Consider the following 23,477-nt stretch of genomic DNA (forward strand, 5'->3'; position numbering starts at 1 on the left):
ACTGATTTACGTGGGAACAACTCATGTGAGTAAGGCAAATAGCTTTAGTTGGGAAACCACCTTGGTTCTACAGTGGTTTGTAGCTGGAAGGGGTGGCATTCATGTGGCAATAAGGTCTGCCTTGCATGGTTCCTCAAGCCAACCATTTGTGGTACATTTCTTTACAGTACTATATTAAGTTAAAGAAGTATGGGTTGGATGAATGGACTATAAAATGGATAGAGAACTGGCTAGAGCATAGGGCTCAACGAGTGGTGATCAATGGCTCCGTGTCTAGATGGCAACCGGTCACAAGCGGAGTTCCCCAGGGGTCGGTCCTGGGGCCGGTTTTGTTCAACATCTTTATTAATGATCTGGAGGATGGGGTAGATTGCACCCTCAGCAAGTTTGCGGATGACACTAAGCTGGGGGGAGTGGTAGATACCCTGGAAGGTAGGGATAGGATACAGAGTGACCTAAACAAACTGGAGGATTGGGCCAAAAGAAATCTAATGAGGTTCAACAAAGAAAAGTGCAGAGTCCTCCACTTAGGAAGGAAGAATCCCATGCACAGCTATAGACTGGGGACCGACGAGCTGGGCAGCAGCTCTGCAGAAAAGGACCTGGGGGTAACGGTGGATAAAAAGCTGGATATGAGTCAGCAGTGTGCCCTGGTTGTCAAGAAGGCTAATAGCATATTGGGCTGCATTAGGAGGGGCATTGCCAGCAGGACGCGGGAAGTGATTATTCCCCTCTATTCGGCATTGGTGAGGCCGCATTTAGAATATTGTGTCCAGTTTTGGGCCCCCCACTACAAAAAAGATGTGGACAAGTTGGAAAGAGTACAGCGGAGGGCAACAAAAATGATTACGGGGCTGGAGCACAGGACTTATGAGGAGAGGCTGAGGGAACTGGGCTTGTTTAGTCTGCAAAAGAGAAGAATGGGGGGATTTGATAGCGGCCTTTAACTACCTGAAAGGGGGTTCCAGGGAGGATGGGGCTAGGCTGTTCTCGGTGGTGGCAGATGACAGAACAAGGAGCAACGGTCTCAAGTTGCAGTTGGGGAGGTCTAGGTTGGATATTAGGAAAAAGTTTTTCACTAGGAGGGTGGTGAAGCACTGGAATGGGTTACCTAGAGAGGTGGTGGAATCTCCATCTTTAGAGGACAAAACCCTCGCTGGGATGATATAGCTGAAGTTAGTCCTGCTTTGAGCAGGGGGTTGGACTAGATGACCTCCTGAGGTCCCTTCCAACTCTAATATTCTATGATTCTATGATTCTATATAACTAATCTTACATTAGCCCCCCATTGGGCAAAACTGTTACGATGTGACATTTTATGACGATTGTTTATGCTGAGCTTGGTCATGAGTTGGAGACCAAGTTCAAGTGAAACAATCTCCCTTCCTACCCCACCCTTACTTACTCCAAGTGGAGCGTGGTGTGTGTACGCATCTCTTTGATGAGCCTGCCATCGGCAGCAGAGTGAATTCCTGAAACACAGGATGAATCCGCATTGGAACTACAGGAGGAAAAAGATCTTCCCTAGCAATGGACCATTTCACGTGAACTAGACAGGGAGGGGGAACAGTGTGTAGCTATGCACTGTTCAGTTGTAACTGCATTGTAGGGTGGGGGGCAAAATGGGGCCATTCCATTCCAACAGAGCTTGGAGTGGGTCTGCAATAGGTGCATGCTGAGGGGTGTTCCACTGTACCTGACAGGGAGGAGAAGGAGCAGAATATGGATTTTTCAAAAAACAAATTTTCAGCTGAAATTAAGAAAAAAAGAATTATTTTTTAAAAAGTTTATATGCTGCCCTTGAGGGGCCTCTAGTTACATTAGAGGGCTCCTTATTTGCAGCGTTGTCCTAGAACCACTTGGCTCTGGTTTGTACAGATGATTTTCATGCTGTCAGATGGGGAAAGGCTGCTGGAAAGACAGTTCTCTATTGACAATAACAGATCCTTCTCTTTTAGTAACTTGGAGTTGTATAAAGTCTCCCCACCTTTCTCTGAGTCAGCATACGGGTAAGGCTATAGATCCCTCCCCAGCATGACAGAAGCTTTCAGGGCTCTGCTCTTAACGTTTGCCATAAAATTAGGGATTAAAGTAAGGTGGAGCATAGCTCTTCCCCCCACCCCACCCCATCAGAAGTCTAGGGAGAGCCCACCCCCTTTCTCGGGCTGGTGCAGCGAGAGCTCCCCCTCCAGCTTCAAGCTATGTTAACCACTACAGAAAATCACAGCCACAGGTCTTGGGAGACGGGAAGAGTGGAATGGGGATGTTATTGCATGTACCAGCTACAAGTCAGTGACAAAAATTGCCCAAGTTTGGGAATGGGAGGGCATGTGTTTTCAGTACTGTGCTAGAGTTCTGAGGCTGGGGCTGCATTCATTCAACCAGACTTGTTAGAAACTAAAGTGTTTTGCACCATTCCATCTTCATAATCCTTTTTAGTTCTGATGTGCTACCCAGATGGACCAACTCCAAGACTCAGACTTCAGAACAACTCTTTCTTTTCACAGAGCTGGCTCTTTTTGACCAGATCTTTAGCTCTTCCTCCTCAGCTCACCTCTCCTCTTGCCTGCTTCCTCATCCTATGCTAATGTCTTCATCTTTCCCTCTCTGCCTCCTGACCAGCAAACTGCTTCTCCTCTGTGAATGGCCAGCATGCAGCTGCAGATCTTCCCATACGCTGGCTGGAACAGCTGCAGCTGCTTAATATGTGCGTGCTGGTCATCTGTGTCTTAGGATCCCCCTGCATATCTGGCTTTCTTCACTGCTATGGCTCTGACACTGCCCTCTTGCCTGTCTCTGCAAAACAGTGCTTCACAAACTTTTGTGCCCTAAGCTTGAGCTCATAGAACCGTTGGCTGCTGTGATCCTGGGGACCCTATAGATAAAAGGGACATGCCAATACCGACTATTATTAATCATTCTAATTATTATTTATATCGGAGTAGCACTTAAAGGATGTTAGGTGCTGTGCAATCACACAGAAAGACACTGTCCTGGCACAGAAGAACTTATGCTTAAACTTAAATTAAAATCTAATTTCAAGGAACTGCTTTGGAAGAGATTTGGTAGCACAGATGTTAAGAGTGAAACAAGGGAGTTGAACTCTGTTAATAGAGGAAGCTGTGTTTTTTGAGTCCTGCTTGTAATGTATGGAATCACAGACCTATTCCTGCAGCATCTGTTAAAGATACTTTCAATGCAAAGGAAAACAGCTTTGCCATATTTCTCTTCCATGGTTCCACCTGGAGAAACTTTGTATTTATTACAATACTCTAGTTACAGATTAACTCTCTTTGCACAGTATTTATCATCACCTGCCATGAAATGGAAACCACAGGCATTTTGATAAATTAACTGAAAGGCTCTGTAATTTCAATGTGACTTCTTTCAATGCCTTTGCATCCTCTGTTGAAACTTTCTTCAACAACACATAGGGAATCACAACTAATAGAGATTTCCATACCTTTGCTTAAAGTAAATGGAGTGTGAGACTATTTTTTGCTCTTGCTTCAGCTATGAAAGAACACCATTTTCACACATCTGCACTAAATCTAGCACCGACCTTTTCACTCCTGACATTAAGACAGTAAGTGTGGAACTTAATGTGCAGACCTGGGAAAGGTTTTCAATTTTCTTTTGATGAATTTATTATTCTTAATACACGAAGAGCAAGAAAATAAATGAGTGACACAACCCTTACTCAAGGCTGTGTATCTATCATTCATTCCCTCATCTTTTGTCTCATACAGCACTCAAAGATTTATGGAGCAAAATTCCAGAACAGTGAGGAAACGGAAGTTCTGTCTTTTGCTCCAGAGAAGGCCTTTTGCCTTGAAATCTTCACATGAGAAATGCTGGAAATCCTCCAAACTCCGCCAGGCAGTGTAGGCCTGGCTTGACATAAGAAACTTGCCTAATTTCTTAGTGGGTACGATTGGGAAGGTGAATGGAAGGTTATGTTGTCATAACAAGCAGCATGCTGGAGCCAGAATGGCTAGCTCAGACCAGCTGGAACATCCTGGTAGTAGTAAACAAGCCCAAATGTAAGATAAGGTAGAAGACAGACTATGCACCAACAGCTCATGGACATGCTGTACAGAGGTTGGTTCCTACAAAGTAACAAGCCAGTTCCAAAATGCATGGTGCAATGTATAGTAAATGCAATGTAATGTGTAAATGTATATCAAGGAAGAGGTTTTCTGTGTAATTTTGGATGTGTAATATGCCCTATATATACTCTTTACGCTTGAGTCTGATCAACTCAGTGCAACTTTTCCGTATGCCATATAAAGACACCAAAGTGAGGAAACCTGGAGTCAAAGTGAGTTCATGGGAAGCCGAGTGGAAAGAGGTCTTGGAGGGAATCCCAACAGCTGGGACCCTGTATCTTTGCAGGGGAAGAGTGCTTTTCTATTATTGAGGCTTATGGCTGGCTTTCGAATGAAAACCCAGTTTGGATTTTAAAAACAACAGCAACAACTGTGACAACCAGAACTGCAATTTGCACACACTAGATTTGCTTTCAGATTTTTAAACCCCACGTTTCTTTGACATCTGTTTGGTGGCCTGTGCAAAGTCAGCCAGTCAGCTCATTAGCAGACAAGTGGCCACATCATAAAATAACACAATCACAACAGTGACCTTGTTAGCAGTTTCAGCAAACCAGGTGGGCCATGCAGGCTGAGACACTTTCTCACTCTGATAGAGCACGGAAGAGATTCATTGGTGGGACAGTGTGGGGCAGCTCATTCTGCTGCTGCCCATACTGTACCTGTTCAATGGCTAAAGATAGAATTTTAGTTTCTAGTGCCTTCAGTCTGACAGCTTTCACCAGCCCCCAATCCACTTGAAATGAAACATGCAGCACCTTCAGCTGTCTACATCTCTTGATGTTCCTTCACTTTCTGCCTTTGATACTTATAATAATTTGTATATTTAGAAATTGCTTTTCAGCCCAAAAGGATTTACAATGGGCCAACTCTCAAAAGCTAACAGGCCCATTACTTTAGCAGAGGTGTGCTGGTCTGCCGAATCCTCAGCATGGTCTCAGGTCAGTGCAGGAGGGGAAACAGAGTGACTGCCTCCTGCACTCGTTCTTCCTCCTGAAGCTCTTTCCACCACCATCCTCATACAAGGATTGTGGAGGCCATTGTGCCCTGCAGAGTGACCTCTGGGGTTGGGGGTGAGGGGTGGGCCAAGCTCAGTCAAAATACTAGCTAGTGGGGTAAGACAGGGGAGAACCTGTGCTGCCTTGCTGCTCCATTGCTCACTGGAGGAGAGAAATCTTCAGGCCAATCAGCTGCTGTTCCCCAATGACAGCTCTGACTCAGTCCCCTTCCTGCCCGGCTGCCAGTGGTCCCATGCAGGGATGTTGAGTGAGGAGGCAGTGCCTCCCTCTGCCATAACGCCTCAGTGACTCTCGCTGGTAAACATGGCAAGGAAGAGAGCACAGTCCTGGACTGTGCCAAGGGTGCAGGACTGAAGAATCACAGAACACCTCCACTGCCAAGGGGAGCCAGCCCCCTCAGAGTGTGACCAGCATGAGGTGACCCGGACTCCTGGCCAGGCTGCAGAGCTGTGGCAAGACTCTCTGCACGCTCAACCCCAAATGTTGTATTGGGTCCTAAGTAAATATATCCAAACTTGAATCTGGGCAGGACATCCAGGCTAATATCCCTGCATTTGTGACAGCAAGCAATGAGATCTTTAATGACCACATGGGATTAGGAACTTCAGTTTACATCTCATCCAAACGATAGCCAGACACAAAACCTTTCACCTAGGAGGCGCCCCATGCAGCTGATCCCCAGAGAGCAACTGCTACTGCAGCTCTTCAGACATCATACATGCTCCTTTCTTCCCAGCCTCACAAACAGACTGTATCTCCTTCAGCACATGCTGATAGACTCTTTCAGCCTCAATTACAGTCATGAGTCTGCTCCCAAACTCAACCAGTGTGCGGCCACACCACCACCATGCTGCCTTTAAGCTCCCTGAAAAATGTGAAGCATTCCAGTCATGTTAATTACTGTGCATTGCATAAGCCCGAAACCAGTTCATACAAAGAATCAACAGAAAAGTGTTTTTCAGTCGCTCTCCTTCTGTCCCCCTGCTCAGTGCCAGGCTCCAAAGCTCTGGGAACTCCAGCTCTTATTAGCATTTGAAGCACTTCATCTTTTTGAAATCTCTTTGTTCAGTCATTTAAAGCTATTGATGCAGTTTAGAGTTGAGTTTTTAAAATACTTCAATTTGGAAATGGCCCCAATAGCATAAAAGCAAAGCAAGAGTGAGATGTAGAAATCCTTATTTTAAACAAAAAGGAAGTCAAGTCACACACACTCTCTGTCTAAGCCCTTTGGCACTGATCCAGAAATGCACTTAAGCACATGCTTAACTTTATGCATATAAGCAATATGTGCTTATCTTTGTCCTCAGTGGGACCTAAGTATGTGCCTAAGTGCTTTGCTGCGTCAGGGCCAGAATGATCAGCACCATCCAGGATCTAGCTCCCGTTTCAGCTTTATAAGGCTGTTAATAAAACATTTTTTTCTTTAATGCCCTCCTGCGGCTGATGAAAATAACAGTCAGTCTGACCTCAGGATCCCCTAACTATTGAGAGGTTGATTCCTTATCCTAAAATCCCTATTGTGTAATGTTGCTGGTGCCACATGACAGCTGTGTTCCATCGCGGAATAGGTGCCCTCCATACAAGTAATCTTAAACACGTTAGGATCCCTTGGTATTAAATGTGGTATAGAAATGTTTGATGTGAATATTATTCTATAGTTTATCTGTAATCTGAAACTCGGGAATGGGGTGTGGTTTCACCTGCATCTGACTTGCAGACAGGAAAATGGCGAGATTCCTCTATAACCTCAGAAAATGAGATCAAATAAAATGTGTATATATATATATGGGGGGGGGGGGGGGAGGGAATCAAAGATGCAGCTTTAAAAGAAAGTATTTATTATTGTTATTAAGCATAACATATGAAGTTCACTGGCATAAGGAAGGAATTAATAGAGGCATTTTTGTCAACTTTTCTTCACACAAATAATTCATAGCGAACCGGCACTAATAACACTGATAAAAAAGTGTCTCCTCAAACAGCAGCTTATAAAAATACAGAGGACTAGATTCTTGATAAAGAAACATAATAACAGAATCCCTCTTGTTAATCTGGGACTGTTCCCGTGGGCTCTCCTATTCCATGGAACAGTGTGAGACACTAGGGCAACAGACACCCTGAAATTTAACAAACTCAAAAGTGCCATCAGACAGGACAGGAAGGTATTTACTCTCTGCCATCATCCGTATGAAGGCAGCCTACAAGCTGGCGTAAAAATGGTCATCTTGAGTTTTCAATGACTGAGGGCCAGATGCTAAACTGATGTAAATCAGTGCAGCTCCACTGACTTCAAGAAGGCTTATTAAGGCAAGGGAAGGAAACTTGTTTTTGCCAGTAGTTAACAATTTAAAAATGTGACCAGCAAAACTCGATGTTAATGGATTGAGTCGACTTTCCATTTTAAGTTAACCTCTTGTTCATGGAAGTGGCCAGGTTTGACTAACCTGCAGACAGAAGTCCACTGACTGCAGTGGGGCTCTGAACCTTTATACCGGTTGAGGGTCTGAACCTGGATGCCCCTTGGTGAGCTGTAGTACTTCTGCCACTGCTTGGCACTTTTTGATTTTTTTGAAGGGGGGATGGGGGTTAACCAGCAGTTCCAATAGTTTCATGAAATGTCTTGTTCTACTAATTGCATTCAGAGGTTTTTGTCAATTCCTTCAGTGCCGAGGCTCCCTCAAATTTCACTTTCAGAGATAACCAGAAAGGAAGAGAATACCCTTTCCATTAATTTACAGTAATAACACATTTACATAGAACCTTTTGTCCTGAAGGAGGATCCCAGAGTGATTTATAGCCAGTGTATAGGGGCTACTTCAACCACTACAGTCATCGCTGGGATGAAACACATCAGACATTCCCTGCTGGCATCATTATGCAACAGGGTTTGCAGAAGGGGAAGAGAAAAATAATGTATCCAGTTTAAAGCACAGTGGGAATTTATGGAAGCAGAAAGTAGTTATTGTTGCTGGAATTTAACTAAGACATAAGGATTAACCACCCTATTCGTGCAAAAAGCACCATGGATTCTTTAGTTATCGCAAGGGGTCAGAACCCATGCTTCGCTCCACACTGAAACCAAACCCAACCAATATCTTGCAGTGCAGTGCCCCCTAGCACTACGTTGAGACATTAACTCAGGGCTGACTTGGAGGGAAGGATGCTACGTACTGAGTCTCTGACAGCTGCATGGGCTTTCCTTGGAATTTTCACACCAAGTATTGACCTAGCCCAGTCATGTTTAGCTTGTGGGATCCTAGCATCAAGTGGTGGCTGCATATTAGAGTAGAGAGGCCCTAAACTGTGTTCAAGACAGTGTGTTAAACTTGGAGAACTGAGGTAACCCAGACTTCGTTATTTGGTGACATTGACCAAATGTGAATTTTTTCACGAGGCTCAAGGCATTTTTTAAAATGGCCACTAAAGGCTTAAAGTTTTCTTCAGGAAGAAGAGTTGAATACTGTTTTTTCTTCCTATAGTTTTCCCTCCAAAAGACAATGGACCCAGGGGCTAGGGCATTAGTTGGGGAGTCAGTTATAAATTCTAATTCCAGCTCTGCCAGTGACCTGCTGTATGACTTTCAGCAAATCACTTCACCTCTCTGTGCTGCAGTTTCCCCATATTAATAATAAATAGCTACTTCTTTTCATCAGTATCATTATCCCAATGTTACAGGTAGGGAAACTGAGGCACAGAGAAGGGCAGTGGCTTGCTGAAAGTCACCTAACAGCCCAGCAGCAGAGCTGGGACTAGAATCCAGGTCTACCAAGCACGTTGAGGTCTGTACCTGGAAAGTACCCTAAGCGAGCTATGTATTATTGTTATTATTGCTTATTGTATTATTATTATCATTTAGTCCAGGCAGAAATGTACAAAAACCATTGTAGCACAATAGAAAAGTCACCTCTTTGACAAAGAATGCATTGGTGGCAAACACTGTTAAAAGCCTTGTGACCTAGCTATACCCTAAGTGACCAACCACAGCTATCATTAGTTCACCAACTGCTTACATATGAGTCCAGGAGGTTCAGACTGAAGGAGGGTAGCAAAGTGAGACAGTGGCCTTATTCGGTACATGGCTGCCAGAACACTCACTACCAGGAGAGGACGGCTAGCAAGAGCAACTGAAAGCACTCTGTGTCCCTTTTCATCCTGAAAAGGTTACTTTGCAGGTACTTTTCCAGGTTACATTAGAAAAATGAACTGGCAGCTGTATTGGTAACTCTAACAATTCTGGTCCGGACTCATCTAAAACATAAGCAACTGCTTGGCGCTCCAAGCATGTAGGGGCCTCATGTAACTTCAGGAACTCGTGGCCTGATCCCTGTTTCAGAACCAGAGGAGGAAGGAACGCAGGGGTTTGTTCCTCTGCCCCTTTCTTTTCTTCTGACTATGTCTGATGTCTAAATATAATACCAACTTTTAGCCTTTAATGTCTTCACAGCATTTGACAAACTTCAGCTCAGTATTTCTCATAACACCTTAGTTACTATTTACATTTTAGAGAGGAGAAAACTGACTCAGAGAAGTTAAGGGAGTTGGTCAAAGCCACAGAGGGAGTCAGTGTCAAAGCTGGGGTCAAAATTTGGGAATTAGTGGGCCAAATTCTCTCAACTTCAGAATACCCTCACTTCTCTCACATATTGTGTTGTGGTGCTGCTTGCCAATTGGTCAGCTGTATCATGCTGCTGGTGATATCCATTTCAGACCATACTTTCAAAAAGCACATCAAAAGTGAAAAGCAAGATTTTGATCTTATGTACATGGGTTTACATCAATGCATCTCTGCTGATTTCAATGGAGTTGCTCCAGATTTACACCAGTAAAACTGAGATCAGAGTCTGTTCCCAGGGGTTTAGCTTTTGTCATATGCATTCAACTACAGATTCCAAATTCAACTCAGATTTTTGCCTAGGGTGTCTCAGGTTGCAAAGATGGGCCACAAAACTATGTACAGTTAGACATTAAAGTGATCTTCTTCAGAGATCTGTCTCTCACTGTCATGTACCTATATTGCCCCCATTGTGTGAGCACCACACAGACTTTAATGTGTTTATCACACAACACCCCTATACGGTGATCATTTTATGGATGAGGACCTGAAGCACACAGAGACCAAGAATATGTCTACATTACACATACACATACACACACAGACAAACAACCCCACCCCAAAAGCCCCTGCAGCTCTGAATCTCAGAGCCTGGGTCTACAGACTCAAACTTGCGGGGCTCACACTATGGTGCAAAATATAGCCATGTTATGTATATGTTCCCATTTGGGCCCTGAAACCTGGTGAGTGGGGTCTCAGAGTCAGAGTTCCAGCCCATAGCAGGAACTGCTACACAGCTATTTTTAACACTGTAGCACAAGGCAGAATTTGTAGACCCAGACTCTGAGACTCGCTGCTGTGGCTTTTTTCTTTTTGCAGTGTAGATGTACCCTAAATGGTCACACAGGTCATTGACAGCACAGCTTGAATCCAGGTCTCCCAAATCCCAAACTAGCACCTCAACCTCTAAACAATCCTTCCTCTCTCATATAACCATTCATGCTGCTGTTTAATACTAATACACAAAACAAAGTCTATCCTTCCAAGGGAGACTGGAGTTTTTGTTTTGTATAGGCTGTACAGTTAAAGACAAGGTATAGATAGGCAATCTTTCACCCGGATGTAGCTGAATTATAAATTAGAAGATTCAGCCTACTATTTAGAAACGTAGGACATCTGGTCTCTGGTCTTTAATACTGGCATAATGTACAACTAGAAATGCTTAAGTCTTATAAACCCCATGGAAAGTCCTCTGATATTAAGTGCAGTGGTTTGATACTGTGATTAATCAATCACCCCTCAGCCCCTTTGCAGGATAATAAGGCTGTCTGTATTGTGCATCTGGCAATCTCCCTTCCTCAAAGCTTAGCTCTACTGTAACAATTACATTCCTGCATCTGATAGAAATTTACAGTTTCAAACAGGGATAAGAGAAAAGAAGACAAACAGGACTTTGCTTTAAATTGCACTAAAGCTGCACTGCTAAAAATATACAACAAGATTAAGAGTTGGGAGTGCCTGGGTAGATGTAACAAGTTTTTTTCCAGCTCAGTTTTAACAGTTTGCTTTATCACCCCTTGCTGACTGGGAGTCTTGAGGGGAAGTGTTTGGATAGGATTAAAAAACACAAGCATCAAATTCTGGTTTACAGCCCAGATAGGACTTGCCCTCCTTTTCTTCCAACCCCTTTTCCATTGCATATTGAAGAAGGAAAAGAAGCAGCATGCTAGCTTCCTGCTGTGATAGTTTTTATTTTTTTTAAAAAGCATTTAAAATATTTTTTCTCCCTCCTCCAGTTTAAAATTAGCTCCCACTCAGAGGAGATATTTCCCAGGAAAGTAATTCAAGATTAAAAAAGAATTGTCTGCACTTTGGATTGATCTCCTCATATTGGATTCTGCCACTGAAATGTGTGAGCGAGTGCGGGGCACATTGCTAGCTGGTATAAATGATCACTGCTCCATCACTGAAGCTATGGCAGTTAACACTAACTGGGGATCTGCTCTGTGCCTATGCTTGGCGGGGGGCCCTGTGTTCCCACTTGCAGCCCCTGGGATCCATGCTTGGCGGGGGGGCCCTGTGTTCCCACTTGCAGCCCCTGGGATCCATAGAATAACGCAATATATTTGCACCAGCATCTGCCTGCAGCACCATGCGGTGGCATCCTAGTAAAGGAGAGAGGCTGCCTTGAGCAAGGACCCTGCTTTGCGCATCCAAACAGGTAGCAGCACTGCTTCCCCTCTTTTCTCCCGCTGTCCCAGAGCTGCCCGGTGTGATGCTCCATGCAGCTTGGCTCTGCGATCCCTCTCTCCCAGCCCCACCAAGCGCGCAGCGGCCACACATTATTCCCTATAAGGAACTGACTGAATCCCCTCGCTCCAACCGACCCCGCCCCCATCTGGTTTGTAGCCTCGCCCCTTTTGCCTGGGAGATGAGGTAATGCGGGGCTCCGATTGGTCGGGGGGAGGGGGCGGCACCCCAGGAGCCCGAGAGGGCGCTCTCCGGGGCCTATAACTGCAGGCGCTGGGAGCGGCCAAGGCGCAGAGACTGAGCTGAGCGGTCAGCTTGGTGTGCGCGGGGAGCACAGGCAGAGCTAGCGCCGCTGCTGTCCCGGCCAGTGTCTTGCGAGGGCAGTGCAAGCAGAAGAGGCTCCAGGACCTTAAAGCCTTTTAACTACAACAGCAGCCAGCCCCTCCGCTCCCCTCCTCTCCCCGGAGACGAAGAGCAGCTTGGGGCCGCCAGTAGCTGCGGCAGCAGCAGGAGCATCATCATGTCCGTGTGGCTCAGCTTCCTCCTCGTGCTCCTCTGCAGCTGGAGCCTGAGCGACTTGGTGTCGGAGGCTTGCACCTGCCTCCCCATCCACCCCCAGGATGCTTTCTGCAACTCGGACATTGGTGAGTGAGGGGCTCCCTTTCCTAGCCCGCGCCTCGCTCCCTCCCAGCGGCGGGCACCTCCACGCTGCCAAGCCTGGGAGCGAGGCGCCCTGCGAGAGAGATGCACCCGCGGATTGGGGGGAGGAAGGCAACGCTCGGGTTTGGCAAGCGCAGCGTGCCCCCCTGGGTTTCTGCAACCGCTTGCCGCGGAGTCAGAGCGCTTGGCGAGGGAAGCTGAAGTGCCCCCTCGCACTCCAATGCGCCCAGTGCGCGCAGAGGACAGTGGCACTCATTCCACTGGTGTGATGTCCCCTGCCATCTAGAAAGCTCCCTGTGTGGGGCTGGGAAGGAAGAGGGAATCTTTGGCTAAAACTTTGTAAGGGAACCAGCATATAAAATACGGAGAAACACCAGTTGAGGCTTAACCAGACCCATTTGTCAGATGATGGAGGGCTACAGAGCTACTCCCAAATTGCAGCTCCCCCTTGTCCTTCTCTCCCACTTCCAAAAAACAATTAAGACTTTATCATTATAGTTTTAAGTGATCAAATTAAAACGGGGGCAGGGTTAAAATTGTGAAAGATGACCTGACCCTACAAGATATAGGTAGCTTTTTGGAGTTGCCTTATGTATCTCCATTTTTTTAAAAAAGTAGGTTGATTTTTTTTTTTCTTAAGGAACAATGGAGACTCAGAGTTTTAAAAATTAAACTCTGAGCAGCAGCTTTTCCAAGACTACCACCTCGCCAGGAAAAACAAGTGTTGCAGACTTTCTAGAAATTAGTAATTGTACAAGTGACATGTTTCAAACAAAATTGAAGGTGTGGGCAATCTTCACTACCTGGTGCCAAGCAAATAACAATATTTAACAATAACCTAAGTCAGGACAAATTCTCCCAAGCTAGGGAACTGCCCTTGGCAACTTGGAATGATGTAATTCACACTAATTAGTGCAAAGCCAATGCATGGGCTCTGTATAGTCCTAAATTTTGTGAAAGGTCAGGGAGGTGTGTAATAAGTTTCCCAAGGATTTTGCACAATATGCTCTGATCCTTGTAATTTCTTTTTTGTGTTTTCTGACATAAGTTGAAATAGCACGGCACTAGGGACAGGAAAACTACAATGTATAGGAGTTTAAAAAAAAAAAAAATTGAAAGCAAAAACACATTTTCATTGGGGCCTTCCTACTGTTCTTCTGCTCCAATCTTTGGTACCCCAGGTTGAGACACAAGTGGTTTAGGGAAGTTTGCATTGCTGATAGCAGTACTGCGACTCCTCTGTAGACACTGTGAAGCTGTCAACTTGGCAGCTTCCATAAAAATGGAATGCAATGCAATGTTGACTTGATTCACTAATATGGAATCTTGTCAGTAGCATTTTAAATTAGTTGAACCTAGTGACAAAAAGTTTCCCTCTCTTGTCTTAATAATCATGCTCTCTAGAAACCTGCAGAGATGCCTGGTTATTTGTGTCTAGCTTATATAGTGAATTTGCTCCTGAAAGCCAAGAAAAATGTGTTAAAAGTCCTGGGAAGGCTACAATTTGCTTCAGTCTTGATAGCCTGGAAAATGTTCTGAAGAGTTTTATAGCAGAGGATCCTCCTGGGAAGCCTACTATTAAAAAAAGTTCACATGTAGATTTTTATTGCCAACTCTTTTTTTTTTTTTTTTTATTTTATTTTGCGCTAGCAGTAGGTGTGTCGGCTAGGAGGCAGCTGCTAAGGAGATTTTTTTCCTACCCTGAAAATAAGGGCATTTGAGAAGCCAATCTGCCTGGATCTGTAACTGGAGCTTCCACACGTGCCCTTCATTTGCTGAAAACTGAAAATTCAGGCATCCACTACTTCCTTTTTAATCTTTGACTAAGGAGTTAAATACATCCTGTTAATTAAACTTTCTGATAACTTACATCTCCTCCAGAAACACAAGACATTAAAAGTAAGATAAGCAGTGAAGCCCTATGTAACGCCCTCCTCCAGAATAGCCCTGTACAGATCAGTGTTTGCAAAATTTCTCTCATTGGTGGATTTCTGACTGAGTCCATGTCAAGGTGCTCATCTCATTTTATCCTTGGATGGCCTAATGTTATTCATTATGTCTCATTTGTTGCCTTGTCTTGGTCTGAGATCTCAAATGTGGGTATAACTGGGGTGGGTTGTGCTCTTTGAGCTTGCAAGGGGCACATAATACAAAGAGGGAGAAAACAAAAGGGAAAGTAGAAGTAAATAGAGGAGCCCTAATCTTAACCAAACTTGTCATTTTTTGTGACTGGACCAAAGAAGCCAAGCCAGGTCTGTCAAGCTCCAAAATCTCTCTAAGTAGTATTCCTGCCTGGCTGTCTTCAGCCTGCATTGCCATGCTTTTCATGAGCTAAAAGAACAAGAGGTATAGCCACACTTCTGGCCACTGAGGAGTTAACTGTTTCCATGGAAACTGATGGCTGTGTACTAGTGCAGTGTTTAGACAGACTAAACTACATGCCAGGTTATAAAACACATTGTGGGGAAGAAAGAGACTTGGCAGCAAGTTTCTATCGGCTCTTGAAAATCCTGACAAAATACCAGCTCCGAAGGGAGGAGTCAGTGCAGTAAGGGCTGGGAATCAAGACAGGGCTGGAAGAACAGAGTTGTTAAAACAGCTCCTACAAGAATGCTAGAAATTAACTAGTTAGATGGCATCCTGGCGTGTTTGTTACCTTCTAAAACATGCCAGCACGGTGTGGCTTCTGAAGGGGTAGTTCTGCTTTGGAAATGTAATGCAAGTATCTGTTGTTGGAATTCAGTGGCTTGGGCTTAGGGGACCATCTTTCATTTAGTCTGTCCTGCCTTAATGGGGGGGTGTGGCACTTGAGTTTCATTTTGAATTACCTTGGGCTCAGCTCTGTGGCAGGGTTCCAACCTTGGAATCTTCTACAGCCTTTTAAGCAACTTTTCAGAAGCAGATCCTTAAGCAAACCCAGTGAGAGGACAGTTTTTTAAAACAGACAGATCCTTTCAATACCAAAGCGGAGGTTGTGGTTTCAGAAGAGAACGTAGACTCTGTACACACCATACTTCTGAAAAACATTACTGCCAAAGACCTAGCTGTCACTTAAGGCCTCTTCATTCATCCTGGACATGCCAGAGTGACAAATGGAGTCACATCACAATAAGTAATGGGGTGGAGGGGTGCTTACATCTTGTTGCTCAAATTAGGGGAGGACAAGGCAAAATCTCTTGAGATTGGTCCACCGCCAAACTGGTGCTTTAACTCTTGGTTTTCTTTCTTTTTAACTAAATTGTGACTTCCTATAAGAACCAGGATGGATAGCTGTAGAATTGGCCAAGTAGCAAACTCCATGCAAACTGTTAGGGTTTGATAAAGATTTGCTTCCTCTGCCTGACAAGCATGTACATTCTTTTAGTTTTGTTGCTGGGCCTTTGGAGGGAACAAATACTACAAATGCTTTGTCCCCTTTTGTCAAAGCTGTGACAATTACAGCTGGATGTGGCTGACCTGAAAGAGGCTTGTTTGTACTCCTCTTTCTGCAGGAGCAGCAAGAACTTTTCAGATTGGCTGCTGAATATGTCATTCCTGCAGATTTGGAAACAATCAAAAGGAGCTACTTTTTTGCTGTTTGTGAGGTTTTTTCGCTGGTTATTTAGGGCCCAATGATGCAGGATTGAGAGCATTCAGCATTTTGCAGAATCTGGCCTGGTATATGTCACTCCTCCAATTGGTTTTGTTCCAAAAATGTGATGGAAATTATTGTCCCCAAGAAGTGATGCAGAACATTCAATAATGCAATTCTGAAGGGTTTCCTTAGTATCTGGTTACTACTTCACATGCTTACTCCAGATTTCCTGCAGGAAGTAACCCCACAAAGACCTCTGCGTCATCAGAGAGCCAGATGTTCTAGCCCACAGTCCCAGAGTTCCTTGCTTTAAGCAGAATTTCTTCCTTTCAGTGTTTCCCACTTGCCCTTGAAAACCCTCCACCTGGCAGTTGTTTCTGGGAACAAATAGGGAGGCAACAGTATAATTATGTATAGCAGTGTGCTGTGCTAGGAGAAAACACCTGCCTTTCACTTTGCAAACTTTTTCATCTACGAACAGAGGGATTTGGTGTAACTTTAAGATCAGCAGATTTGGCTATTTCCATCAAATAGTTATTTGCAGCACACAAAAAAAGGGAATTGTTACTTATTCTTATTAAAGTCCATCAACGTGCTTGATACTTTACAAGACACAAAGAAAGTCCTTGCCCTGAAGAGTCTCCTAAATAATGCTCCTGGATCCAATAACGTGGAGCCATGCAAGCATACTGAATCCCACTGAAGTCAACAGGACTCCACATGGGTACAAGAGTCCATGCTAGCAGATCCTAATGCAGGATCAGAAGACAGAATGCACGATGATGCATAGTGAAGGGAGTAAGTTGATGAGGAGGTTGTTAACTCATGTCTTGTTGGCATCATGGAAGTATCTTTAGAACAAAATTCTTAAGCAAATCTTTATTTTGGCACCACATAAAATATTTTGCCATTTTTTTTCTCCTATGAAATTTGCCTTGAATTCTTGTGGAGATTACATACACACAAGAAATTAAAATGGAAATCTAAACATTGTGTATGTCCATTTGGCTGACCCTGTACTTTTTTCCTTATGTTTCCTTCCCATGTGGTACTCTGATGTAGATTGGCCTAGCCTGTTTCTTTGAGGAAAGAAGCCTTGTTAATCTGCGCTGGAGGTGTTGTCATTAAATGAAACTTCAGCAGTATGCTTTCCAAAAGTTTTTAAAGGCTAGTAAACCCGAGAGGAGACCTTTCCACAGGTTGGTTTTAGTTAGAAAGCAGGGACAGGCACGTGATGTCTGCCAGCTGGGAACCAAACTGAGCAGAGAGGTTTAATTTCAGTCCTCTAATAATGTCTGGAGAGCATGGGGTTGAAGTTTCCTTTTAATGACAAGATCTCCTGCTTAGACTGAAGAAGCTTCTTTCTCTGATGTGCTGCATATCACTCCAGAGTTCTAGGGTCCAATTCTCCTCTTCTATGCCATGTTATAAACTGGGAGTACCTCTGCTGATGTCAGTGGAGTGAATCAATTTTATCTTGGTGTAAGTGATAGGAGAATCAGGCCTTCATGCTGAAATCAGTGAAGTAGAAACAAACAGCAGTTCTCAAACTTTAAGACCTCTTGTAGCTTATCTAAAACTCTGTGTGCTACCTTGTAACTAACCAGTTCAGCTGAAATGGATTCTTATTATGACACAATACTTTAAACCAACACAGGTACTGTCTGATTGTGGCCTGTGTGCCAGCAGTGGTACATGTACCCCAGTGAGAACCACCAAAGTAGTGCAAAGTCACTGTAGTACACAGAGGCAGCCCTAACTCATTGGCGGCCCTAAGCAGAGATAGTTTTGTCTCCCTTTCTCCTCGACATACTAAAAAAGCAAATAGGGGTCTCTCTTGAGATGCTCAGACCCTAAGCAATTGCTTAGTCTTCTTCTGCCTAGTGCTCGCAATATGCCACAATATTATGAAATAAAAAACATGTAGCTGTTTTCTCTCCATGTGCATTTGCAGCAGAGTTGATCAAAGCAGCAGAAGAAATTTGGACCTGCTGAGGGTCTTATTCTCTACTCATTAAACTCCCTCTTGCTGGCTGGTATATTTAGAGTGAGCTAAACTGGTCATTTTTAGATTTGCACTGTAGGTGCAGGGCTTATTAGTAACAGTAAAAGAGAAATAAAGGCTTGATATGGCTTGGTTTTGTCTGACATTCGTGCACTCTTCCATGTGAGAGAGTTTTAAAAAAAGTGTACTGTTATTGTAGGAAGTATCTGTGCTGAGTCACAGAAATGTATTGCTCTAGGCAGTTACTAAAGAGCATACAATTCAATGAAGGCTTCAAAGACACTTCCAAAACCTTCAATGGAGCTAGTCTGTTTTTTCATCTATTAATCAAAGTACTTGCAGTTCCCATTCAAGGAAGGTGAAAACAATTAATGAACAACAAGTCTGCAGACAGAGCATTTTATCAAATAGTTTGAACGTGCAAAACAGCACAGAATCCGTGGCTCTTGCTAGCTCTAGTTTAGAAACATACTCTGCTCTGAAAATGAGTGAAATATCTAGGTAAAAAATGTGAGTTATATCAAACACCAAGGACTGTATTTATTACTGTGGTGATGCAGAGGGGCCTGGATGGAGACAGTAAGTAGCTTTAAGCCTTCCTTATGCTGGGATTCCCAGAGAGCCCGTTTAGGAATATCTATGGTGTAGGAGTGCTTGGCCGTACTTGCCCACCATCACACAAATGGCCCCTGCATTAGAGCTTCCTCAAGGGGCAGTGACAACACCTGCTATACTGCTGCCAGGGTCTCCTCCTATAACAAGGGGAAGTCACCAGGGGACAGACCCATAGAGCCCTCTGTGGCCACACAAATGTGGATCCGCATCCACTCCATTTATCTTCCCTCTGATCGCCATCTGCACCCACATACATCCTCAGCTCTGGGGCCCCCAATCAGCTGTTTGGAGGCCAGCCTGGCTGCAGCCTTTGCAGCTGATCAGCTGTTCGGGGACTAGCCCCTCCAGGCAGCTGCCCAACAGCTGATGGCAGGCAGGGGAGCCCTGTGGAACAGCTGATCAGCAGTCAGTCCTCACCCTTATCTCAGAGGGGTGGAAGCAATCTCAAAGGCTATGAGCGTCACACAGCTGCTTCCCCACCTTTCAGATCTGCATTCAGTCCACCATCCGCAAAAAAATTATCCCTGGCGGATGTGGATATCCGCGGATATATGCAGATTTACAGGGCTCTACAGATCCAGCTCTTTTATACCAACATTATGCTGTCATAAAGTGGCTATTGGGAAGTGATGAATTTGCCCCCATATTAGCAGCTTAGCACCTAAGAGGTATTTCTCTGACCAAAATGGCCACATAATTTTGAGGCGCAGAGCAATAGCCACAAATAGTGGAGCTAAAGTTCCACATGTGGAATAATATGACCAATCTCAAATTTGGGGAGGGGAGATTGGTGATACCTGTGGCCACATACAGACCCAGACTCATCCACAGCAGATAAGTCACATGTTTAAGAATAGCACTTAACTTAAGGTGCATGCGAAAAGCATAAGAGTGGTCCCTGCTGACTCAGTTGCAACTGCTAACTTGCCAAGAGTGGGCCTGATTCTGTTTATAGCCCAGAGTTAATATTGAGTCACACAAGTATAAGTGAAAGCAGACTTTGGTCCAGTCTACTGAGACCTTTGCTGACTTCATCCGTTATGTTGGTGCACAGAAAAAGGGAGTATGCAAAAGGCAGCCATGATGACTTGTGCTCCTTGGAACTCCTGGGACAAATTCAGATCTGATGTAAACAGGTGCAACACAACTGACTTAAGTGGAGTTTCACCCTCTTATGCTAGGTCTAAATTTGGCCCAGAAGGTGGGGGTGACATGTTTGCCCTATGGAGAAGAGATGAAAGCAATAAAAAAAGGGTTGGGACAATTGAATGGCTGCTGTAAGTAGATGCAGTGTCATTCATGTCAGTGATGTTGTGCCAGCTTATAACAGAATGGATTTGGCTTATATTTTCAGGTTTCTAAGAGGCATGTCACAAACTGGAGAGTGTTTAAAACTGTAATTAAGAAGCTATTAACTTTCCTTGTAATGTGAAATGGCTCCCTTGAGCTCCCAGGTTGAAGATTTAGTGCACTAACTGACAGTGTCTAATAACATAAAAATGCAAGTAGTTTTACACAACCCTGATGATTTTATTTATTCAATGTTTCTGCCAGCCAGAAGAGATTCCTAGACACTCTTGGAAATAAGATAGAAGTCTCTTGAGTTCTGTGCTAGTAAAATGAATGTTGACCATGAATAATCCAAATTCCTGGTGGTGTTTACGCAAGACCTTTTCCAAAGGGCAACTTCAGCCCCTGGAAATAGGGTGCAGACAGTTTAAACACAAACTAAATAGCACAGAGAATTACCAACTAAACCCAGCAAAGATCTGCATTAATACACACTACACATTGGACTTGATCTTGCCTTTCCAAGAACTTGTCTGAATGAGAGAGCTTAATCTATTGTAATGACCCTCAGGTGATTGGAATGCACCTTGCATCCATGGACACAGGTGTTTTGGTTGAGTGCTAGGGAAGCTATAATCAATTATCATCCTCATAAATTGAAGGAGTAAAGCCTCAATTGCCTGAGTGCCAGTGTGGATGCAATATGCTGTCATAGTCCATGCATTCAATGCTAATAGTGATCATCTTTAGCATCATCTGGGGAAATACAACAGGATTACATTTTCAGCAGGCAATCCACAGAAGGATTGCTGGTTTAGGAGCTGCAAAATGGGAGCCGTCTGGAGCATTTCAGAGGGGACCATGGCTGCACATGGATTTCTGGGGAGGAATAGTGTGGTGGGGGATTTTCTGGGGATGGATACATTGCTGAAGAAGGCCCATTGGGATTATGGAAGAAGATTTACCAGCTGTGAGAGAAGACAGCCATCACATAGGAACTGATACCTCACTAGGTAACCCTAGTGTGGATACAGTCAAACCTTTCACGGATTCAGGGTGGATAATATGGATGAACTCAGTAAGTGGTGTACTGATCAGTATAAAATAATCCATTGCTATACCACAGATTGATCACTCTAGTGCAGTCAAGGCCTAAGTGGCAAACTGGCAGGCTTGTCTGTACAGAAAGATGGATTTTGATTCCTTGTCTGCTATGCCCATTGGGGGTGAGAGAGAGGCCTGAATTTCCATCTAGTACATATGTATCCACTTCACATCTCAGCATAACTGGCAGTCTCAGTTCAGGACTTGGAGTAGCAGTGCTATGTGTGGCCTGACCTATCTCCATTAACATATCTGGGTTTTAGCCACTGCTAGTCTTCCAGCTCTTTGAGCATTAAGTTCATCCAAATAATCCTTTAAAAAATGCAGGGGGAGGGAAAGAACTTAATTCCGTTTTTCCAGCTGGATCACGGGGAAAGAAACATACCGTTTGAAAGTGCGGCAGACTGAATGGTGGGTGCACTGGACTGAAAGCACTAACATGCTGTTTAAAAGTATTCAAGGGATAAAACACTCTGGGGAATATTGGCATGAGTGCAACACGTAGAAATCTCCTTTCCCAAATATCTTTGCTCCTGGATGTTTAGCTTGGTCAAAAATGTTAATTCTAGATAATGTTAATTGCTTTTCTTTCTTTGCAGTGAGCTGGTTATTAATCTGTGAAGGGGTCTCTCATTACTTCTTTACTTAGTCCTCAGGAACATAAGAACAGCCATATTGGGTCAGACCAATGGTCCATCTGAGCCCAGTATCCTGTCTTCCGACAGTGGCCAATGCTAGGTGCCTCCAGAGGGAATGAACAGAATAGGGTAATTATTGAGTCAGAATAGGGTAGTTAATGAGTGATCCATTCTCTGTCTTTCACTCCCAGCTTCTGGCAGTCAGAGGCTAGGGACACCCAGAGCATGGGGTTGCATCCCCGACCATCTTGGCTAATTCTTTTTTGAACACAGTTATAATTTTGGCCTTCACAATATCCCCTGGCAGTGAGTTCCTCAGGTTGACTGGGCATTGTGTGAAGTAGTACTTCCTTTTGTTGGTTTTAAACCTGCTATCTATTGATTTCATTGGATGACTCCTGGTTCTTGTGTTATGTGAAGGAGTAATAACACTTCCCTATTCACTTTCTCCACACCATTCATGATTTTATAGACGTCTGTCAAATCTCCCCTCTTAGTTGTCTCTTTTCCAAGATGAAAAGTCCTAGTCCTTTTAATCTCCCCTCATCTGGAAGCTGTTCCATATTCTTAATAATTTTTGTTGCCCTTCTCGGTACCTTTTCCAATTCTAATATATCTTTTTTTGAGATGGGGCAATCAGAACTGCATGCAGTATTCAAGGTGTGGGCGTCCTATGGATTTGTAAATATGATATTTACTGTCTCATCATCTATCCCTTTTCTAATGTTTCCTAACGTTCTGATAGCTTTTTTTTTTTTTTTTTTTTTGACCATTGAAAACATCTGCTCAGTGTGCAACAGAGAATTATCTATGACTCCAAGATCTCCTTCTTGAGTGGCAACAGCTAATTTAGACCCCATCATTTTGTATGGATAATTGTGATTGTGTTTTCTGATGTGTATTGCTTTGCATTTATCAACATTGAATTTCATCTGCCATTTTGTTACTCAGTTACCCAGTTTTGTGAGATCGCTTTATAACTCTTCACAGTCTACTTTGGACTTGGATAAAACAAAGGTGCCATGTTGCTACATCCCTTTCTCTGGCTATTCCAGAAATCCTACAGTATCAAATCGGACAGAGGGGTGTCTTCCTTCCCAAGTGCCCCAGGGTCCTGCTCGCTCAGAGTGAAGGACCTGAACTTTGACTCCCCATCATTGCCCTGTGGTTAGACTGCTGGGACAGCAACATCTGTTTCTCTTTACCAATTCATCCTCTGCTATTGGATGTTGTTGTAGGGTTGCCTGCTGGGGAGAGGTTGTTGGCCTTATCTATGTTAATTCTGGATAAAGGAGCTCTGGAGCCGCTGTTCTGAAAACAAATACAATCCCCCAAGCACAACGAATGACATGAGCTTTGGAAACTCACAAGAATCCCACCCCATAGTCATAGGTTTAATTTTTGGGCTTGTCTAACTTGCTGGATTTGGTGTACGTAGGAGAGTTTTTCTCTGCTTAGCAGGTGTTAGTGTTAGCTTTTAAATGGTTAAAACAGCAGGGAGAAGCAGACTGGCCTGTGGTAGGACAGAAAAACCATGAATGGGGGGGGGGGAAAAACTTCCACCTGACCTGAAAGAGAGGAAGTGGCTGGGGTTTTGAAAGAGAGCAGGTAGAGGGCTAGAGAGCCAGTGGATATCTGGGTTAAACCAACCATTCCTTGTG

At 44.1% G+C, this 23,477-nt stretch overlaps 2 protein-coding genes across 2 annotated transcripts in view; one reads left to right on the forward strand and one right to left on the reverse strand.

Annotated features, from left to right (window-relative positions):
• Nucleotides 1–23,477, reverse strand: part of SYN3 (synapsin III) — a 299,108-nt gene that overhangs the window by 99,087 nt on the left and 176,544 nt on the right. The window lies entirely within an intron of this gene.
• The window catches only part of TIMP3 (TIMP metallopeptidase inhibitor 3), a 43,195-nt gene continuing 31,946 nt past the window's right edge, over nt 12,229–23,477 (forward strand). Inside the window, exon 1 of the mRNA XM_067559394.1 lies at nt 12,229–12,574. Within this exon, the coding sequence (XP_067415495.1) occupies nt 12,451–12,574 (124 nt within the window). The 5' untranslated portion in view covers nt 12,229–12,450. The remainder of the gene's footprint in view (nt 12,575–23,477) is intronic.

This window comes from Emydura macquarii, unplaced genomic scaffold (assembly GCF_026122565.2).
Source record: "Emydura macquarii macquarii isolate MOO-44397 ecotype Brisbane River unplaced genomic scaffold, CSIRO-AGI_Emac_v2 contig_2205, whole genome shotgun sequence".
In the NCBI taxonomy this organism is placed as follows: domain Eukaryota; kingdom Metazoa; phylum Chordata; order Testudines; family Chelidae; genus Emydura; species Emydura macquarii.